The 16,932-nt window shown below is 47.3% G+C and overlaps 1 protein-coding gene across 2 annotated transcripts in view; it reads left to right on the forward strand.

Moving 5' to 3' along the window:
- Positions 1 to 2,072: 2,072 nt before the first annotated feature.
- The window catches only part of crhr1 (corticotropin releasing hormone receptor 1), a 59,371-nt gene continuing 44,511 nt past the window's right edge, over positions 2,073 to 16,932 (forward strand). Inside the window, exons 1-4 of one of the 2 annotated variants that reach the window (XM_080517580.1) lie at positions 2,073 to 2,542; positions 7,722 to 7,809; positions 9,062 to 9,121; positions 12,104 to 12,229. In XM_080517580.1, coding sequence (XP_080373706.1) covers positions 2,510 to 2,542; positions 7,722 to 7,809; positions 9,062 to 9,121; positions 12,104 to 12,229 — 307 coding nt within the window. In that variant the 5' untranslated portion in view covers positions 2,073 to 2,509. The remainder of the gene's footprint in view (positions 2,543 to 7,721; positions 7,810 to 9,061; positions 9,122 to 12,103; positions 12,230 to 16,932) is intronic. The other variant, XM_080517581.1, reaches the window with a different exon arrangement.

Here is a 16,932-nt window from a genome sequence, read left to right on the forward strand (position 1 = left end):
GTTCATCGACACACTGGGACCATCTGTTCATCCTCTCACAGCCAAATCTGTCCACTGTCCTGTAATCCACAACACAACATGTCAAAGATCTGGGGGGGGGGGGGGGGTTTACAGCAAACATGTGACCTGTGTGTGTGTGTGTGTGTGTGTGTGTGTGTGTGTGTGTGTGTGTGTGTGTGTGTGTGTGCGTGTGTGTGCGCGCGTGTGTGTGTGTGTCCCAGTAGGGACACAAATCAGTCTTCACCTCTTCATGGTGTGTTTCTTAAAGTTCATGTTGTTTTCCTCCAGATGCCTCCATCCACCGGGTTTCCTTTGCCCTCGGCGCAGACTGGCAGGCTAACTTTGTTTTGTTTTTTTACTTGTTCGGACTTCAGAAGTGGAAATGTAGCATGCCTCTGTGATTACAGACGTCACAGTACTGCATGTGATGACCATTTACATTTTTTTTTTATTTTTTTTTTTAGAGAGGCCTGTCTCCTTCTGTATGTTTTCCTCTGTTGTTTTGAAATCCGACTCTGTGTGTCTGGTTCACGCTCTTTGACTTTCTCCTGCGTGTGTGACTCACTTCTGTGGCTGTCGACAGTTTGGCCTGTTCCTGGTTGCAGCGCCCCCCTGCTGAGCGTCTGTGTCAAACCGACCGTGTGATCGGTCGACGTTGCGTTGGCGCCTTCCGATTTTTATTGTCTTCGAGAGCATTTTCCGGGATTCTTCGACTGACAGACCCAACGCCGTTTTCGACGATATCAGAATAAGTACATCGACGCAAGACGTGACAACGTGAGAGATACGCACCCGCCGGGTGTCTCGTCTCTGCTGGGCGACGATCCTGAGGAATCGTGGGTTCTCTTTGCCCTGAGCAGGCTCGACGTGGTGCGTCTGCAGGTTTTCTGCTCTGCAACCGTCATCACGCTGAACGGCGACGTGCCAGAGCTCAGCCACAGGAACAGGAGAGGACAGAAACTGGGAATGTCAGAGTTCAACCTGTCAGTCAAGACTGAGGGGTGGAAAAAACTACGCCTCACAAAGAATCTGTTGTGACAGAAGAGTTTGGGACGCTTGTTTGTGGTGGAGACGAGGGTGGAGACTTCTACTGATCCTTGACGTATTAAAGTTCTTCTACCGGGAAAAAAGATTTATCGCCAATCAACGTTTCCTGACTGAGGTCATGTTGGGAAAACCTGCTGCAAGGGATTCTGGGATGTTGAAGACGATAATATCAACACTTCAGTCAGACTCTCTCAAATAGATCAAAGAATAATCTTAAATGTGGAGAAACTCGATCTTGTGACAAAATGTCTGGAATCGTTCAGCAAACAAAGTTCCTACAAATTAAAAGCCTGGAATTAAATGTTTTCACGACTGCGATGAGGGATTTATAACACTTTATCCAAACTGCCTCTAAAACCGTATGAGAGATGTACATAGACAACTAAAACTAGATTCTACATTTTTCTTTTTTCTCATGTGGATTTTAGGAGGAACTTTAAAACGCGTGAAGTTGGGTTGCGCGCGCACGCACACACACACACACGCACTGCTGTTAACAGCCCTGCAGGTTTTTTTTTCTTGATTCATTTGTTTTTCTGCATCGTTTCTCTCCACATAGATTTACCCCCCCCTCCCCCTCCCTCTTCCAAAAAAAAAAAAAAAAAACAACAGCAAAAAAAAAAAAAACAGAACTTTCTCAGATTGCAGGAGGATTAAAGATTAGGATCTGCAGCAACGTTGCATAATTTACCCCGCGAGGAGGAATTGAGTTTATTCCTCTGTCGCGTCTCCTCCTGCCGCGGTGCGGTGCGGTGCGGTGCGGTGCGGCGGTGCGGTGCGGTGCGGCGCGTTGGCACAACGTGGGCGTCGCGTCGCGTCGCCGAGCCGGAGACGATCCGCAGGAGGGGCAGCGGCTCCGGGAGCAGGAGGAGAACCGGCAGGAGCAGCAGGAGGAGCAGCGGGAGGAGGAGGAGCGCCGCTGTGAGGAGGAAGAGGAGGAGGAAGAGGAGGAGGGAGGAGGAGGAGGAGAAACGCGCGCGTGTGCGTTGGGGAGTTCTGGTCCGCGTCCAGACGTCAAGGGTACCGCGGCGTCCTGCCGGTGCGCGTCGCTCTCTGAGGTGGATCCGGTTTCCGGCCGCCGGTAACACAAACCTGCCGGTGAGCAGAGACCAGTCCGGGACGCGGAGATGGTGCGTCGCACATGATCCCGGACTCTGTCCTCTAAATATTGTCCCCCCCCCCCTGGACCGGAACACCGGAGACCCGCACGCTCTGGTTCTGGTTCTGGTTCTGGCTCTGGTTCTCGTTCTGGTTCTGCGGGGACATTTCAAACGCAGGCTCACATTTCATACCAAAAGAAGAAATTTGAACTTTTTTTTTTTTTTTTTTTTTTTTTTTTTTGCACTGGTGGAGGGGTTGCGAGGGGGAGCGCGCACCGCCGCCGGGCACGCGCAGCGCAGGAGGACGTTTATTAACACGCATGGAAACGATGTGAAGACAACGATCTGGAGATGCGTCGCAAATGCTTCTATCTGCTCCAGGTAAGACTCTTAAGGTAAAATATAAATATGTACATACACGTATGGCCTATATGCATGGATATATTTGGTGTATTTTTTAATTGAAAGAGTTTGCACGTAAAAGAGCAGATCCGGTTCTCAGATCCCTGCTTTAATAATCTCGCAGCGCAGGATTTGGTTCCATCATCCACCCAGATGTCAGCCGGAGGTATTGTCTCCATCTCGCAGTTATTTTATTTAAAACTAGTAATCCTCATTAAAGACGGACTTCGAGAGGAGGTTTGATTCCTGGATCATATTAACCGTTTCAATCACACGGACTTTAAATCGGCTTTTGCGTTTTTTGGTTGTTGTTTTTTTCATATATATATACATATATAATCTGTAAACACTGAAACTTGAAGCGGGACTTTGGGGGGGTCGAGATGGAATGAAAACGATGTGAAACCGGATCAGAGGGACCAGGTTTCAGTGGACGGCCGCTCCTCATCCAGGCATTTCAAGTCCTCGTTCTTTCCGCCACTTTGGGGGGTTTTGATCGCGGAGGTGAAGGTGAGGTACTCCGAGTACCGGCTCCCCATTGTACTTCATTGTGCTCTAAGAATAGGAGCGAATCCAATGAAGCCTTTTCAAAAACTCCCTCCGCTTCCATTGTTGTGATTTAAGACCTGGAACAACTGCCGCTGAGGTCAAACCTGCAGCTCCGCGTCCACCTGCACCGAGTAACGAGTACTCCGTTACCTCTCGCACATAATACGGACAATATGTGCGTCTCTCAGAGATCTACTGAGCTGCACGGAAAACTACTCAAGGAAAAGTACAAACTACTCTGTGTTTAGTATTTACTAAAATTCGCGTCATAAATGAAACAATTATGTATTAAAGTTACAATTTGTAACTAGTACAGATCATGCAGATCAAAAGGATTATAGGATTGTAACGTGAGTATTTGTAATGTGTTACTGGAGACGGGAGGATTGTTGTGATTTCTCTTTAAAGTGACCTGGAATAGTAGAAACACACACTGCTGGTAAAGTACTCTCAGCTTTAGTTACTTGTTTTTCGCGAGGAATAAAACTCTTCACCTCTTTCACTGCTGTTTGTTTTAACTGCAAAGCTTGAATGACGGAGTTGAATAGAAATGAACAGAAAACGGAATGAAGAAGAAGAAAAAAGGCTGTAAATTATACTTGAGTCAAAATATGTACAAGCGTCTATAAGTTACTCCATAATCACAGTAATTGAAGTATTTGTCGTGTTCACGCCTGGATGATGTGAAAAACAAACAAACAAAATCAAAACCCAGAACCAGAGTTAAACAGAGGAATCAAGTCTTTCCAGGCTGCTTCAGTAAAAAGCAGCTGGTTTTCTTCCCTGGAACCTCGTCCACATTTCTTCATGTGTGAATGTGAATCCTGCTGCTGCTCCACTTCACGTTTCACTGTTTCCTGCTGCAGCTGCTCCAGATGTGCCTGGGTTGGGTTTCACTGACATTTCACTGGCGACGCCCACCCCGACCTCTGACCCCTGACCTCTGATGTAATGCTGCATCACACCTCTGACCTCTGACCTCTGATGTAATGCTGCGCTACACCTCTGACCCCTGACCTCTGACCTCTGGTGTAATGCTGCACTACACCTCTGACCTCTGACCCCTGACCTCTGATGTAATGCTGCACCTCTGACCCCTGACCTCTGATGTAATGCTGCACTACACCTCTGACCCCTCACCTCTGACCTCTGATGTAATGCTGCACCTGATCTCTGACCCCTGACCTCTGATGTAATGCTGCACCTCTGACCCCTGACCTCTGATATAATGCTGCACTACACCTCTGACCCCTCACCTCTGACCTCTGATGTAATGCTGCACCTGATCTCTGACCCCTGACCTCTGATGTAATGCTGCACCTCTGACCTCTGACCTCTGATGTAATGCTGCACCTGATCTCTGACCTCTGACCTCTGATGTAATGCTGCACCGGATCTCTGACCTCTGACCTCTGATGTAATGCTGCACCTCTGACCCCTGACCTCTGATGTAATGCTGCACTACACCTCTGACCCCTGACCTCTGATGTAATGCTGCACCTGACCTCTGACCCCTGACCTCTGATGTAATGCTGCACCTTATCTCTGACCTCTGACCCCTGATGTAATGCTGCACTACACCTCTGACCTCTGACCTCTGATGCAATGCTGCACCTGACCTCTGACAACTGCCCCGACACTGCAGCTCCTCGACCACTCCTCCGCCGCTGCCGCCGCCAGCGAGCGTTGCCTCCCACCTCGACTTGACGTGGGGATCGACTGGGAGACGAGAAAGTCGGGAGGGAAAAAACGTGCTTCTTGGTTGTATAATGAAGGAAAACAATTGTCAAAAATAGCATAAATCTAAATATGAAATGAGGACGCTGTTTATCTCTGAGGCATCAAAGAGACTCCAGCACATGAAGCCAAACCCTGAATGATTTAAAGCAGAATAAGTCGGAGCGGCGACCACCGTTGGTATACTAATTTACCGAAGGGGGTATGGAGGAGGGGGGGGGGGGGATGGAAGTTGTAGGAGACATGCAGCCACTTTGGGTCGGGTCCTCCGGCAGCGTCCTGAGTTTGTGCATCGACCCGCTCGTGCACTTACACTCCTCCTCCTCCTTTCTTCCCTCACTCTCTCCCTCTCTCTCCCTCCCTCCCTCCCTCTCCTGGATTCGTGACACGACGCCATGAAGGAAACTACTTGTGGAATAAAGAAACAGACGAATCTACAAATTAGCTGCCACTCACACATGAAAGACTCGGCGATTACGGGCCGAGGCGCCGCGTCGTTCTGGGAAATGCAATTAATGCTGGATATTAACATTTAAAGTGGTTTTATGTGGGAGCGGTTGGACTGTAGGGGGCGGTGTGGAGAATAACTGCTCCAGTTTCCTGTGTCTAAATGGTGTGAAGCAGTTTTCATGTCGACGAAGGCCTCGTGTATCTGCTTGCTTCCGTCGTTGCGTCCTCTTGGCGTGACTCAATACACCACCTGGTGTCAGAAAATGGTACTGCAGGTCTGGGAAACACACGTTACCGCCATCGCAGTACGAAGTTGTGCATTATACGCGTAAAAACAATAGACTGAATTGTTAGAAATGCCTTCCGAGGACCGTGTTTTCATGCTCCGCAGAAAAACGACAAGTAATTTAAACATTTACAACTAAAAAAAAATGTTAATCCAGTTACGATGAAGGCAGAATCACAAAAACTAAGATTAAAAACCAAAAAAAATCAACAAACTGCTTCTCCTCTGAAACTCGGTGAAATGTGGATGCAGTGACACAGGGTGGCCACTAGGGGCAGGAGAGAGCACTGTTATTCAGAAGTGTTCGTGTGAACTGGTATTGTTGTTGTTTGGAACGGCTGTTGATGTTTATATCTGTTGTTATTGTTAGTTTGTGTGGACTGTTATTGTTTCTATTGACTTCCAAACAACCAACAAACTGTAAGGTGTGGACGGCGCCGGTCCGCGGGGGTCTTGCCGTCGTCTTGCTTCATCGTAAAGGAGTAAAAAATTGCGTAATGGTTTTAATTCATGACGCTTGACAACGTGTCGGGGTTTTCATTTCTGGTTGTTTTGGTTAAAGTGAGAAGAGGCGACGCAGCCTGTGGGGTTTTAATTCAGAGGTTAGCGAGCGTAGCGAGATACCTGCCAGGACTGACTGAGCGTGAAGCAGCCACAGCGAGCTGTCAGGACCACCCCCCCCCCCCCCCACCCACCACCACCACCAAACCCTGGAATTGTAATCAGGCTCCTTGCCGGCTGCCTCCGTCAGGCCGCGTCGCACCGGAACGACCCCAGAAAGTGGAGGATCTTAATGAGTTTCCTGCGACCTGGGCGGTTTGTCCTCTCTGCTGTTTACTGTTCCTCCTGCTGCATTATTGATAACGCAGCTTTTATTGGGCGAGGAAATGAGACGTGGGCTTGATGCTGCCCTGCCTGAACCGTCCCCACGCCAACCAGCCGAGGGGTCAATCGAATAGACCCCCCCCCCCCCACCCCCTCCCAACGGAAACCAACGGCGTTTTGACAGCCAGCCAATCGGGACGCTCCAGACGTCTCATCACAGCGTCCAGCTCGGTAAAGTTTGTGTGGGATGGAGGAGCTTCCAGCTCGGAGATCCAGAGGAAGGCAGAGTGGATGTGGATGAAATATTCATCTGAAGTGAATGGAGAACATAAATACAGGCCGTCACACCGCTGGAGCTCCAGTGGGAATCTAACCCACGTTAAGACGAGTCGGCCGGGCGGCACGCTGGACTGTTATTATTATTATTATTATTTATTTATATTTATTTATTGTTAATTATTATTATTATTATTTATTTATTTTTATTTTTATTTATTTATTTTTCATTATTATTATTATTTATATTAAATTATTTTTAATTATGATTATGATTATTTTGTATTTATATTTATTTATTTTTAATTATTATTATTATGATTATCATTATTTTTAATTTATATTCATTTTTTAAAATTATTATTATTATTATTATTTTATTTAATTGAATTTAATTTAAATTTTTATTTTTATTTTTACTTTTATTTGTGTTTGTATTTGTATTGTTATTTCTATCGGCTTTATTGAGGTGGACAGTGGCAGGCGACTGCCAGGATGTAGATTTACGTCTCGGTTCTCAAATAGGGATTCTACACCCTCCTCCTTCATCCTCCGCCCTCCTCCTCCACCCTCTACACCCTCCTCCTCCACCCTCCTCAAACAAAACAGTGAGACTCGTTCAGTGGAGGTCTGACTTTACGAGGTTCTGTCACTCCGTGTTGATAAATGACTGGTTTGTTTACCTGCTGAGATTCTGGAGGATTCTTCTTCTTCTTCTGAGCTTCATACTTTTAACAATGGAAGAACAACACCCTCATGTGACGTGGTGTCGTGTGTCTGCACTGGGTATTTACTGATTAATCATATAATGTTTTATTTATATAAACCATGATTCACTCCTTCGCTGCACCTGGACTGGAGCTGATAAAGCCATTCTTCATCTCATAATCTAATCTGGTGAAGCGAGCAGGGAGTGGAGGTGGAGCGACGGTGGGACGTGGTAGAAATGTAACCCTTCCTGTGGGGTGAACCCCCCCTGCTGACAGCCCCCCCCCCCCCCCCCCTCACCCCCCCCACCCAGCTGACGGCTCTTCCTGTGTGTGTTCCAGGTGTGTGTGGTGCTCAGCGCGGCGCCGCCGGCCTCCTCGCTGGACCTGACGTGTGAAGCTCTGCTGATGCTCTCAGGAAATGTGTCGCGTAAGTAGAGGACAGGCGGCGGCCATTTTTAATTTTTTTTATTATTGTTAATTTCTGATATAAATAATAATCTAGTTCTAATAAACTAAATTTCTACGTAGCGTTTCTCTAGTTTCTATTTTGATTTGACGAGAATTTCGCGCTGCTTGTGATCAAACCAGACTTTACTTTCAACGTTTTACAGGATTTTCTTTCTTTTTTTTTTTTTTTTTTTTTAATTTCGATGAAAAATGAACAAGCGGAGTTTAAAACCGATTTTCAGACTTGAGCTGTGATCGAGACTAACCGTAACCCTCTAATGATCACACTGGTTTATGACCTGATATCCTGTGATCCCCGTGGAGGCGGCGATCGGTTGCCATGGAGACGGAGCGTTTTATCAGAAAGCGTCGTCGTCAGTGACTCCCAGCGGGAGGTCGTTCGCCTTCTCGTCAGCCGCTGAGAGACGAGGCCCGGGCTTTTGCCCCGTGTGCCTCCGCCTCTTTCCTTCTGTGATCGTCTCGAGTTGTCCCAGAAATAATGGCGTGACCTCGGGGCACGTCCACACTCATATCCGCCGCCGCCGCCGCCGCCGCCGCCGTCCTGCTCTCGCTCCGGGAGGAGTCGTGTCACCAGCGGTCACCGTCGGCCTTTCACGCTCGCTTCCGTGTTCCTCTTAAGCTAACGCTAACCAGGTTTTCATCGCCGCCTCTGAACTGAAGCTAACTGATGAAGCTGTCCTCCTCTTCCTCCTCTTCCTCCTCTTCCTCCTCTTCCTCCTCTTCCTCATCTTCCTCCTCCTCCTCCTCTTCCTCCTCCTCTTCCTCCTCCTCCTCATCTTCCTCCTCCTCTTCCTCCTCTTCCTCCTCTTCCGCCTCTTCTTCCTCCTCCTCTTCCCCCTCTTCTTCCTCCTCTTCCTCCTCCTCCTCCTCTTCCTCCTCCTCTTGCTCGTCTTCCTCCTCCTCTTCCTCCTCTTCCTCCTCTTGCTCCTCTTCCTCCTCCTCCTCGTCTTCCTCCTCCTCTTCCTCCTCTTCCTCCTCTTCCTCCTCTTCTTCCTCCTCTTACTCCCCCTCTTCCTCCTCTTCTTCATCCTCTTCCGCCTCCTCCTCCTCCTCCTCTTCCGCCTCCTCCTCCTCCTCTTACTCCCCCTCTTCCTCCTCTTCCTCCTCCTCTTCCTCCTCTTCTTCCTCCTCCTCTTCCTCCTCTTCTTCCTCCTCTTCCTCCTCCTCTTCCTCCTCTTCCTCCTCCTCTTCCTCCCTCCTCTGGATCACAGTACAGGCGTTGGCAGCTTCCTGGAACCAAACCTTCATCAACGCCACGAGCCAGTGGAGCGGTGAGTGTTTGATGCGTCCAATGTCATCCCCCTTCCTTTCCCCCCCCCCCCCCATACACCCCCCATCCCCCCCATACACCCCCCATCCCCCCGCCACCCCCACCCGGGTGGACAGGCCCGGTCTGAAGGCAGTTTATGAGCAGCAACATCACAGATGAGGTACAATGCTGCAAATAGACTTGTTGGCGTAGAGCCACACACACACACACACACACACACACACACACACACACACACACACACACACACACACACACACACACACACACACACACACACACACACACACACACACCGCTCAGTGCCAGGACGACTGCAGCGCTGTCAGAGAGCCATCGTGGCTGATATGTAGTCCAGGAACGTTTGCATGCCAGAACCTTGGTGGTGGGGGGTGGGGGTGGTGGGGGGGTCTCTGGGGTGTGTGTGTGTGTGTGTGTGTGTGTGTGTGTGTGTGTGTGTGTGTGTGTGTGTGTGTGTGTGTGTGTGTGTGTGTGTGTGTGTGTGTGTGTGTTCACCTATAGCGCAGCATAGATGCTTGTTCTGAAGTTGTAATCTCATTTCGTTTTGAAGGTTTTTCTTTCAATGCCTCCTTTTCACACGTTAAAACCGCCGCTGTCAAAACTCGACGGTAATTGAATGTAGAATATTCTGCATTAATGAAACAATGTGTCGTTATTGTGATGAATGAAGTTTGACGCACGAATGTCAAGATGTACAGATCAGACTAGCATAACAACAATTAAATTAATTAATTGTTTTCTTTAATTAAACACTTTTATGATGAAACCTTTTGTTGCCGTATTAAGAAAATGAACAATATGGAAACAAATGATTAGTTATTTTTTTGTAAATAGTTTTGACGCTTATTTTTCAATTCATGAAAACCATTAAGATGTTTAGTTGTTTGTTGGTGCGCTTTTTTTTTTTATTTTAGAGGAAAATATATTTTTTAAATTCACAAGATGCTTTATATTTAAATTGAAAACAATAAAACAATTTTAAAATTAAATTTTTCAATTAAGAAAAAAATAAACTAAACTTGGCATCAAACAAGACCGTCTGCTCAGTTTCTAGGAAATACGAAACAAAACAACTGAGAAATAGATTAAAAAAGATTAACTGATTAAAACTTCTGCAAACAATCAAACTGAAACACAGAGTTAAAGAGTTTGTGTGTCTTTTTCTGTAGTTTTAACCAATAAAACGAAGAAGCGTCAGAAAATCTCTTTACATCCACTGATCCAGAGGAAGGACGTGGATCAAACCATTTTGAAGCGGCAGGGGGGGGGTGATAATAATAATTTAAGAGCTCTAAATGTATAAGTTATTATGTTCATCAATTACACAACTGAGTTTCCAGACGTGGTTGTTGAATAATAAACAGACTCATTAAACTTCTACTGAATGTGTAGAGTTCAGATCTCCACCGTCACGCCGGCGTTCACACACGCGTATTTAAAAATTAGCGTAATCTCCCCGGAGACGCGCCAGATATTTCACATCCACTGTGTATGTGTGTGTGTGTGTGTGTGTGGTTTCCTGTCGGAGGGCATCATCGGCGTGTCGATTTAGTAAATCGGCTCACAAAAGTCCCGCGTGCACAAGGTCACGTTTACGTAAAACCTTCAGTTGACACGTGCGAATAAACAAACGTTAGTGGTTAAAAAACCCAACAAAAGCACAGTTTGCTGCTTCGACTCGCCGGCGTTCAGCCTGGAGCTCCTTTAGTTCCAGTATCGATGGATTTAATGTTAGTTCATTCACTCTGACCCACAAGCGGGAAGCCGGACTGAACCACTGTGAGGCCGGTGGGGTGGTATGGTGGCCCTGAAAAAACACAACAAATGAAAAAAAACGGCAACAAATTGGAAAAACACAACAGCAAATTGGAAAACACAACAGCAAATTGAAAAACACCACAGCAAATTGAAAAACACCACAACAAATTGAAAAAACACAACAACAAATTGAAAAACACAACAACAAATTGAAAAACACCACAGCAAATTGAAAAACACCACAACAAATTGGAAAAACACAACAGCAAATTGGAAAACACCACAGCAAATTGAAAAACACCACAGCAAATTGAAAAACACCACAACAAATTGAAAAAACACAACAACAAATTGAAAAACACAACAACAAATTGAAAAACACAACAGCAAATTGAAAAAACACAACAACAAATTGAAAAAACACAACAACAAATTGAAAAAACACAACAGCAAATTGAAAAACACAACAGCAAATTGAAAAACACAACAGCAAATTGAAAACACAACAACAAATTGGAAAAACACAACAGCAAATTGAAAAACACCACAGCAAATTGAAAAACACCACAACAAATTGAAAAAACACCACAACAAATTGAAAAACACAACAACAAATTGAAAAACACAACAGCAAATTGAAAAACACAACAGCAAAGGAAAAAACACAACAACAAATTGAAAAACACAACAACAAATTGAAAAAACACAACAACAAATTCAAAAACACAACAGCAAATTCAAAAACACAACAACAATTGAAAAAACACAACAACAAATTGATTGAAAAACACAACAACAAATTGTTGTGGTGTTAGGGTTGTTGTGTTGAAAAACACACTTGTTGTTGTGTTTTTTCATTTGCTGTTGTGTTTTTCAATCAATTTGTTGTTGTTTTTTTTCATTTGTGTTGTGTTTTTCAATTTGTTGTTGTGTTTAGTGATTTGTTGTTGCGGTTTGCACTTCAGGGCCACCGTGGGGGGGGGGGGGGGGGGGGGGGTAGATGTTGTTATGTTTAGATACTAAATGTGAAACGGTTTTATGGTTACAGTCGATATTTAATAAAGAATATCTGTGACGTTGGACTAAAAGGAGCGTTTCAAAGCGTTTCACGTCGGGGGAGGGGCGACTTATCAGTATTTCCGAGGTTACTGGCAGGTCTGGCCCCGCCTCCTCCCGACATTGACCCCCCCCCCCCTCTCGTCAGGCTCGGGGATCTACTGCGACACCTCCATCGACGGCATCGGGACCTGCTGGCCGCGGAGCGGCGCCGGTCACATGGTGTCACGACCCTGTCCAGAGATGTTTTACGGCGTCCGGTACAACACCACCAGTGAGTCCACACCTGCCGCCTCCCGCACGCCGTAAATCACAACAACAGGGTTTAATTTGATTCGCACTCCTCCTCCGCCCCCTAAGCCCCCTCCTCCACCTCCTCCACCCCCTCCCCCCCCCCACCCATCCCCGCCACTCAGTGCCCCTTCAGGCACATCCTGTTTACGTAATTGTGCATACACAAATTAGCATGAGCGTACAAATTAGACGGAGAAACAAAAGTGTTGGGAAAGCAAACGTGTTCAGAGGAGAAGAAGAAGAAAAAGAAGGAGAAGAAGAAGAAGGAGAAGAGCTCCCGCTGAGCGGAACGTTGTTTGTGTCGGAGCTTAATTACAAAATAATACAAAAGATAATCACACAAATTAAAAATTTACTTTCTGCTGTCTGGAGCTGTGAAGACGTCACCGTGTTCCGTCTGTCTTCATCTGTCTTCGTTTGTCTTAATCTGTCTCAATCTGTCTCAATCTGTCTTCGTCTGTCTCAATCTGTCTCAATCTGTCTCAATCTGTCTTCATCTGTCTTCATCTGTCTCAATCTGTCTCAATCTGTCTTCATCTGTCTTCATCTGTCTTCGTCTGTCTTAATCTGTCTCAATCTGTCTTCATCTGTCTTCATCTGTCTCCGTCTGTCTCAATCTCTCTTCATCTGTCTCCGTCTGTCTCAATCTGTCTTCATCTATCTTCATCTGTCTTCATCTGTCTCTGTCTGTCTTAATCTGTCTTAATCTGTCTTCATCTGTCTTCGTCTGTCTCAATCTGTCTTCATCTGTCTCCGTCTGTCTCAATCTGTCTCAATCTGTCTCAATCTGTCTCAATCTGTCTTAATCTGTCTTAATCTGTCTTCATCTGTCTTCATCTGTCTTCATCTGTCTCAATCTGTCTTCATCTGTCTTCATCCGTCTTTGTCTGTATTTGTCTGTCTTCATCTGTCTTCGTCTGTCTCAATCTGTCTTCATCTGTCTTCATCTGTCTTCATCTGTATTTGTCTGTCTTCATCTGTCTTCATCCATCTTTGTTTGTCTTCATCTGGCTTCGTCTGTCTTCATCTGGCTTCGTCTGTCTTCGTCTTCCTCCTCTAACACAGATTATAGAGCATCTTCCTCCTCTAACACAGATTATAGAGCATCTTCCTCCTCTAACACAGATTATAGAGCATCTTCCTTCCATCACTGATGAAGCAGAAAAATACAGGGAAAACCTCTTTTTCATATTTCATTTTGTTGTTCAGGAAAACCGAAATGCAACAAAAGAGCATTTCTGAGGGTTTAAAGTTAATTGAAGATAATTTTCGGCACCGGGGAGTTAAAACATTGTTCTTGCAGTCAAACACGCCTCCTCTTCACTCACCACTTCAATATTTGATGAGCGTTTGCAGTGAGCCGGCGTCGGCAGTGGGCCGACGTGGCGCGAACGACGTTTAGCGAGTTTATGAGTTGAGAGGCGTCGTCGCCCTGGAGGAGGAAGAGGCGCATTCCACCTTCTGGATTAACGTAATCTGAGCAGACTAAAAGCCTTTTCTGTCTGCGTTTGGACAGACGAGCTGAAAGCAGCATTTTAGGTTTGATTAGAAGTAAGGTGTGTGTGTGTGTGTGTGTGTGTGTGTGTGTGTGTGTGTGTGTGTGTGTGTGTGTGTGTGTGTGTGTGTGTGTGTGTGTGTGTGTGTGTGTGCGTGTGCGTGTCCCGAATAAAAAGCCCAACGTTCGACGTTCATGTTTATTTTTAGTCCATTGTTAATCATCGCCGATGTTTTTTGTCTGATTTAATGAAGAGTTCATCATCTAAGTGCACCACACACACACACACACACACACACACACACACACACACACACACACACACACACACACACACACACACACACACACACACACACACACACACACACACACACACACACACACACCGGATTTTTATTTTTTCCCCTGCACATCTTCGTCTCTGGTTCTGCTGTATTCCTGTGGCCCCCTGTAGGCCCGGCCTCGGTACTACATCAGTTTGAGTCATTCTCGTGGCGACGTCTTGACGGGAAAAACAAAAACAACCACCGGGGATAAAGACGATTGTTCTGGGCTCATGTGGACGGAGACTCGGCGTCTGGGTCCACTACTTGGAGCCGTGCCAAGTGATTTTGGTTGTTGGGTGGTCAGATTCTGGTGATTCTTCCACACAATGGGAGCTTCGTTATTTGAAAACTGCTCGTAAAATGTGCTAACAGCTAGCGCGCGGGTTTTATTTCCATGTTTGGAACGCAACCCGACGTCTCCGACGTCCAGCCACGTCCAAACCTACCAGACTCAGGAAGCCAAGGCTCCTCATCGATGGGATTCCTGGAACTTTATGAGGTCTCATAAAAACCCGACCGCAGCCATCCCGAGCGTGCGGCGGCGCTAGTGGAAGTCCTGCCACACGCACATTGAAAAAAACTTGTTGAAGTGTGAACGCTGATTAGAACCAGAACCTTCTACCTCCTCCGGGCCAACATAAAGAACAAGCTGCGCCACATGGAGGGTTAGAGGGTGGAGCTGGGTTTTGGGGATTTGGCGTACGCGTTTGGCTTGAGGATTGTTCGGTGGTCGGACGTTCGGGGAAAAAGGGATTCAGGAAACGAAGCAGCAGAAACAGAACAACCCAGATGAACTACAAGACCGACGCTGGAAGGAACACAAGCTCACCTTCACGCTCAATGCTAATGAGTGTCGCTAACGATAATGGACGCCAGCTAATGCTAATGGTCAGTGGCTGATGTTACTCAGTGGGACAGTCGGAGTTCAGCTTCCGATCTTGATGATCCTCACGCTGACAGTTATCTTTGTAAGACGCTAATGCTAACCTTTACGGACAAGTGGATTCTCTCTGGATAGCGCTAAAGCTCACCGGCATCTTGGCTAGCTTCTTTTGAGAGCGTGACACGTTGGAAAACAACTATATTGTTACCTTGGTCATCGCAGCAAATCACCACAGATCACAGTATATCGGATGTTTGGTTGGATATGAGAGATGGGGACTTGTCAGGATTTGGTTGGTCCACGAAGTTGGATGGCTGGCTGGTTGGTGGGTTGGTTGTGTCATGTGGTTGGATGGTTGGTCAGTCAGCTTGTTGGGTGTCTGGTTGGATGGTCGGTTGTGTGGTTGATAGATCCAGGATAGCTGGATGTATATGCGATCTGGGGAGAGAGAGGTGTGTCAGGATTTGGTTGGTCAAGTAGTTGGATGGCTGGCTGGTGGTTGGTCATGTGGTTGGATGGTTGGTCGGTCAGCTTGTTGGGTGGTCTGTTGGAATGGTCGGTTGTGTCGGTTGTGTGGTTGATAGATCCATGATAGCTGGATTTAAATGCGATCGGGAAAGAGAGGTGTGTCAAGATCTGGTCGGTCGGTTCGGTCAGTGGGTAGTTGTCGGTTGTCCGGTTGGTTGGATGGATGTGAACGCTATCAGGCAACAAAGACTTATCTCGTGATTCGGGGCTTCGCAGGGATTTCTATTTCCTTGATTGATTTCTATTTCATTTCCTTGACTTGCTTGGTTCCCGTTTCACACAGGAAGTGTCGTTTCAGGGCCGGCGGTCGCTCCGGCAGGGCGGTTCTGTCCCCCGGCGGTAACCCGATTCCAGTCCCCCGTCAAACCCCGCTCATTTGTCAACGTGTCCTTGGGGCGAAACGCCAGATCGCTTCTCTCAGCGCCGTCGCCTCCCGGCGTGGTGAATGAGTGAATGTTTCTGCCATGTGAAGCGCTTTACGAATGCCTGAGGCGGCGAAAAACAAACCGCCATGCGATAAGGTGCCAGCCGACTCCATTGTCTTTGTTCTGTCGCCGGTGTGGGAGAAACTGTCGTCTCGCCGGTTTCTATACGTCGTTTCAGCCGTGACTCTCTGAGCTGCCAGACATTATTGAACGGCGAGAACGAATCTCATTGAGACGCTTGCGCTTTATTGTGGCGAGCTCGTTCCGTCTCCACGGACCGAACGGCAGCTTTGAAGTCCTTTTGGAAGCGAGAGCAGGGTTTCTATTCTTTATTGTTCCGTCGGGTTTGTGTGGTTTCTGTCTCGTCTGTCACTGAGAGCCAATATATTAAGGATAAATTACAATCCAAGCTCCAAACGGTGAGTTTTAACTCGCCGGCCCTTGGCGAGCGCGGAGTTCCTGTTTGTCGTGTTTCTGAAGGGTCTTTTAATGGCCAGAGTGACGGACCGGGGGAGGGGGGGGGGGGGGGGGCAGCGGGGGTATCGGGGCAGTAATAAGTGGCTCTAGGTGAGGACAAGGGCCGAACGCCAGTCTTGAGTGCACTCTTAAAAGCCTGAGTGGAAGTCGATGCCGCTCCACGATCCAGAGGGAGATTACTCCAGGGTTCAGACCCGCCGCTCCGTTTTGTCAGGAGATCCGAGACGCTTCTTGGAGCCGGAGACAATCTACCCCCCCCCCCCCCCCCCCCCCCCCCCCACCCGGGGGGGGGACTAGGGGACGACTGACAGAACAGGGACGTTAAATTGGATTGTGAAGAGGAGCTTCAGTCACACGTCCAGCGGCGGGGCCGGGTTCTTTGCGAGCCGCCATGTTAGATCTGCCGAGCGGCGAGCGGCAGGATGCGGAGCGCGGCCCCCGTGACCCCGTGGCGGCGAATCTTCGACTGGGAGCGGATTATCTCGCCGGGGGACGTTTGTGGTTGATCAACACTCGCGCACAAGTAAAGCTGACATCCATTGTGCC

Source organism: Blennius ocellaris (assembly GCF_963422515.1).
Source record: "Blennius ocellaris genome assembly, chromosome: 21".
NCBI classification, from domain to species: Eukaryota; Metazoa; Chordata; class Actinopteri; order Blenniiformes; family Blenniidae; genus Blennius; species Blennius ocellaris.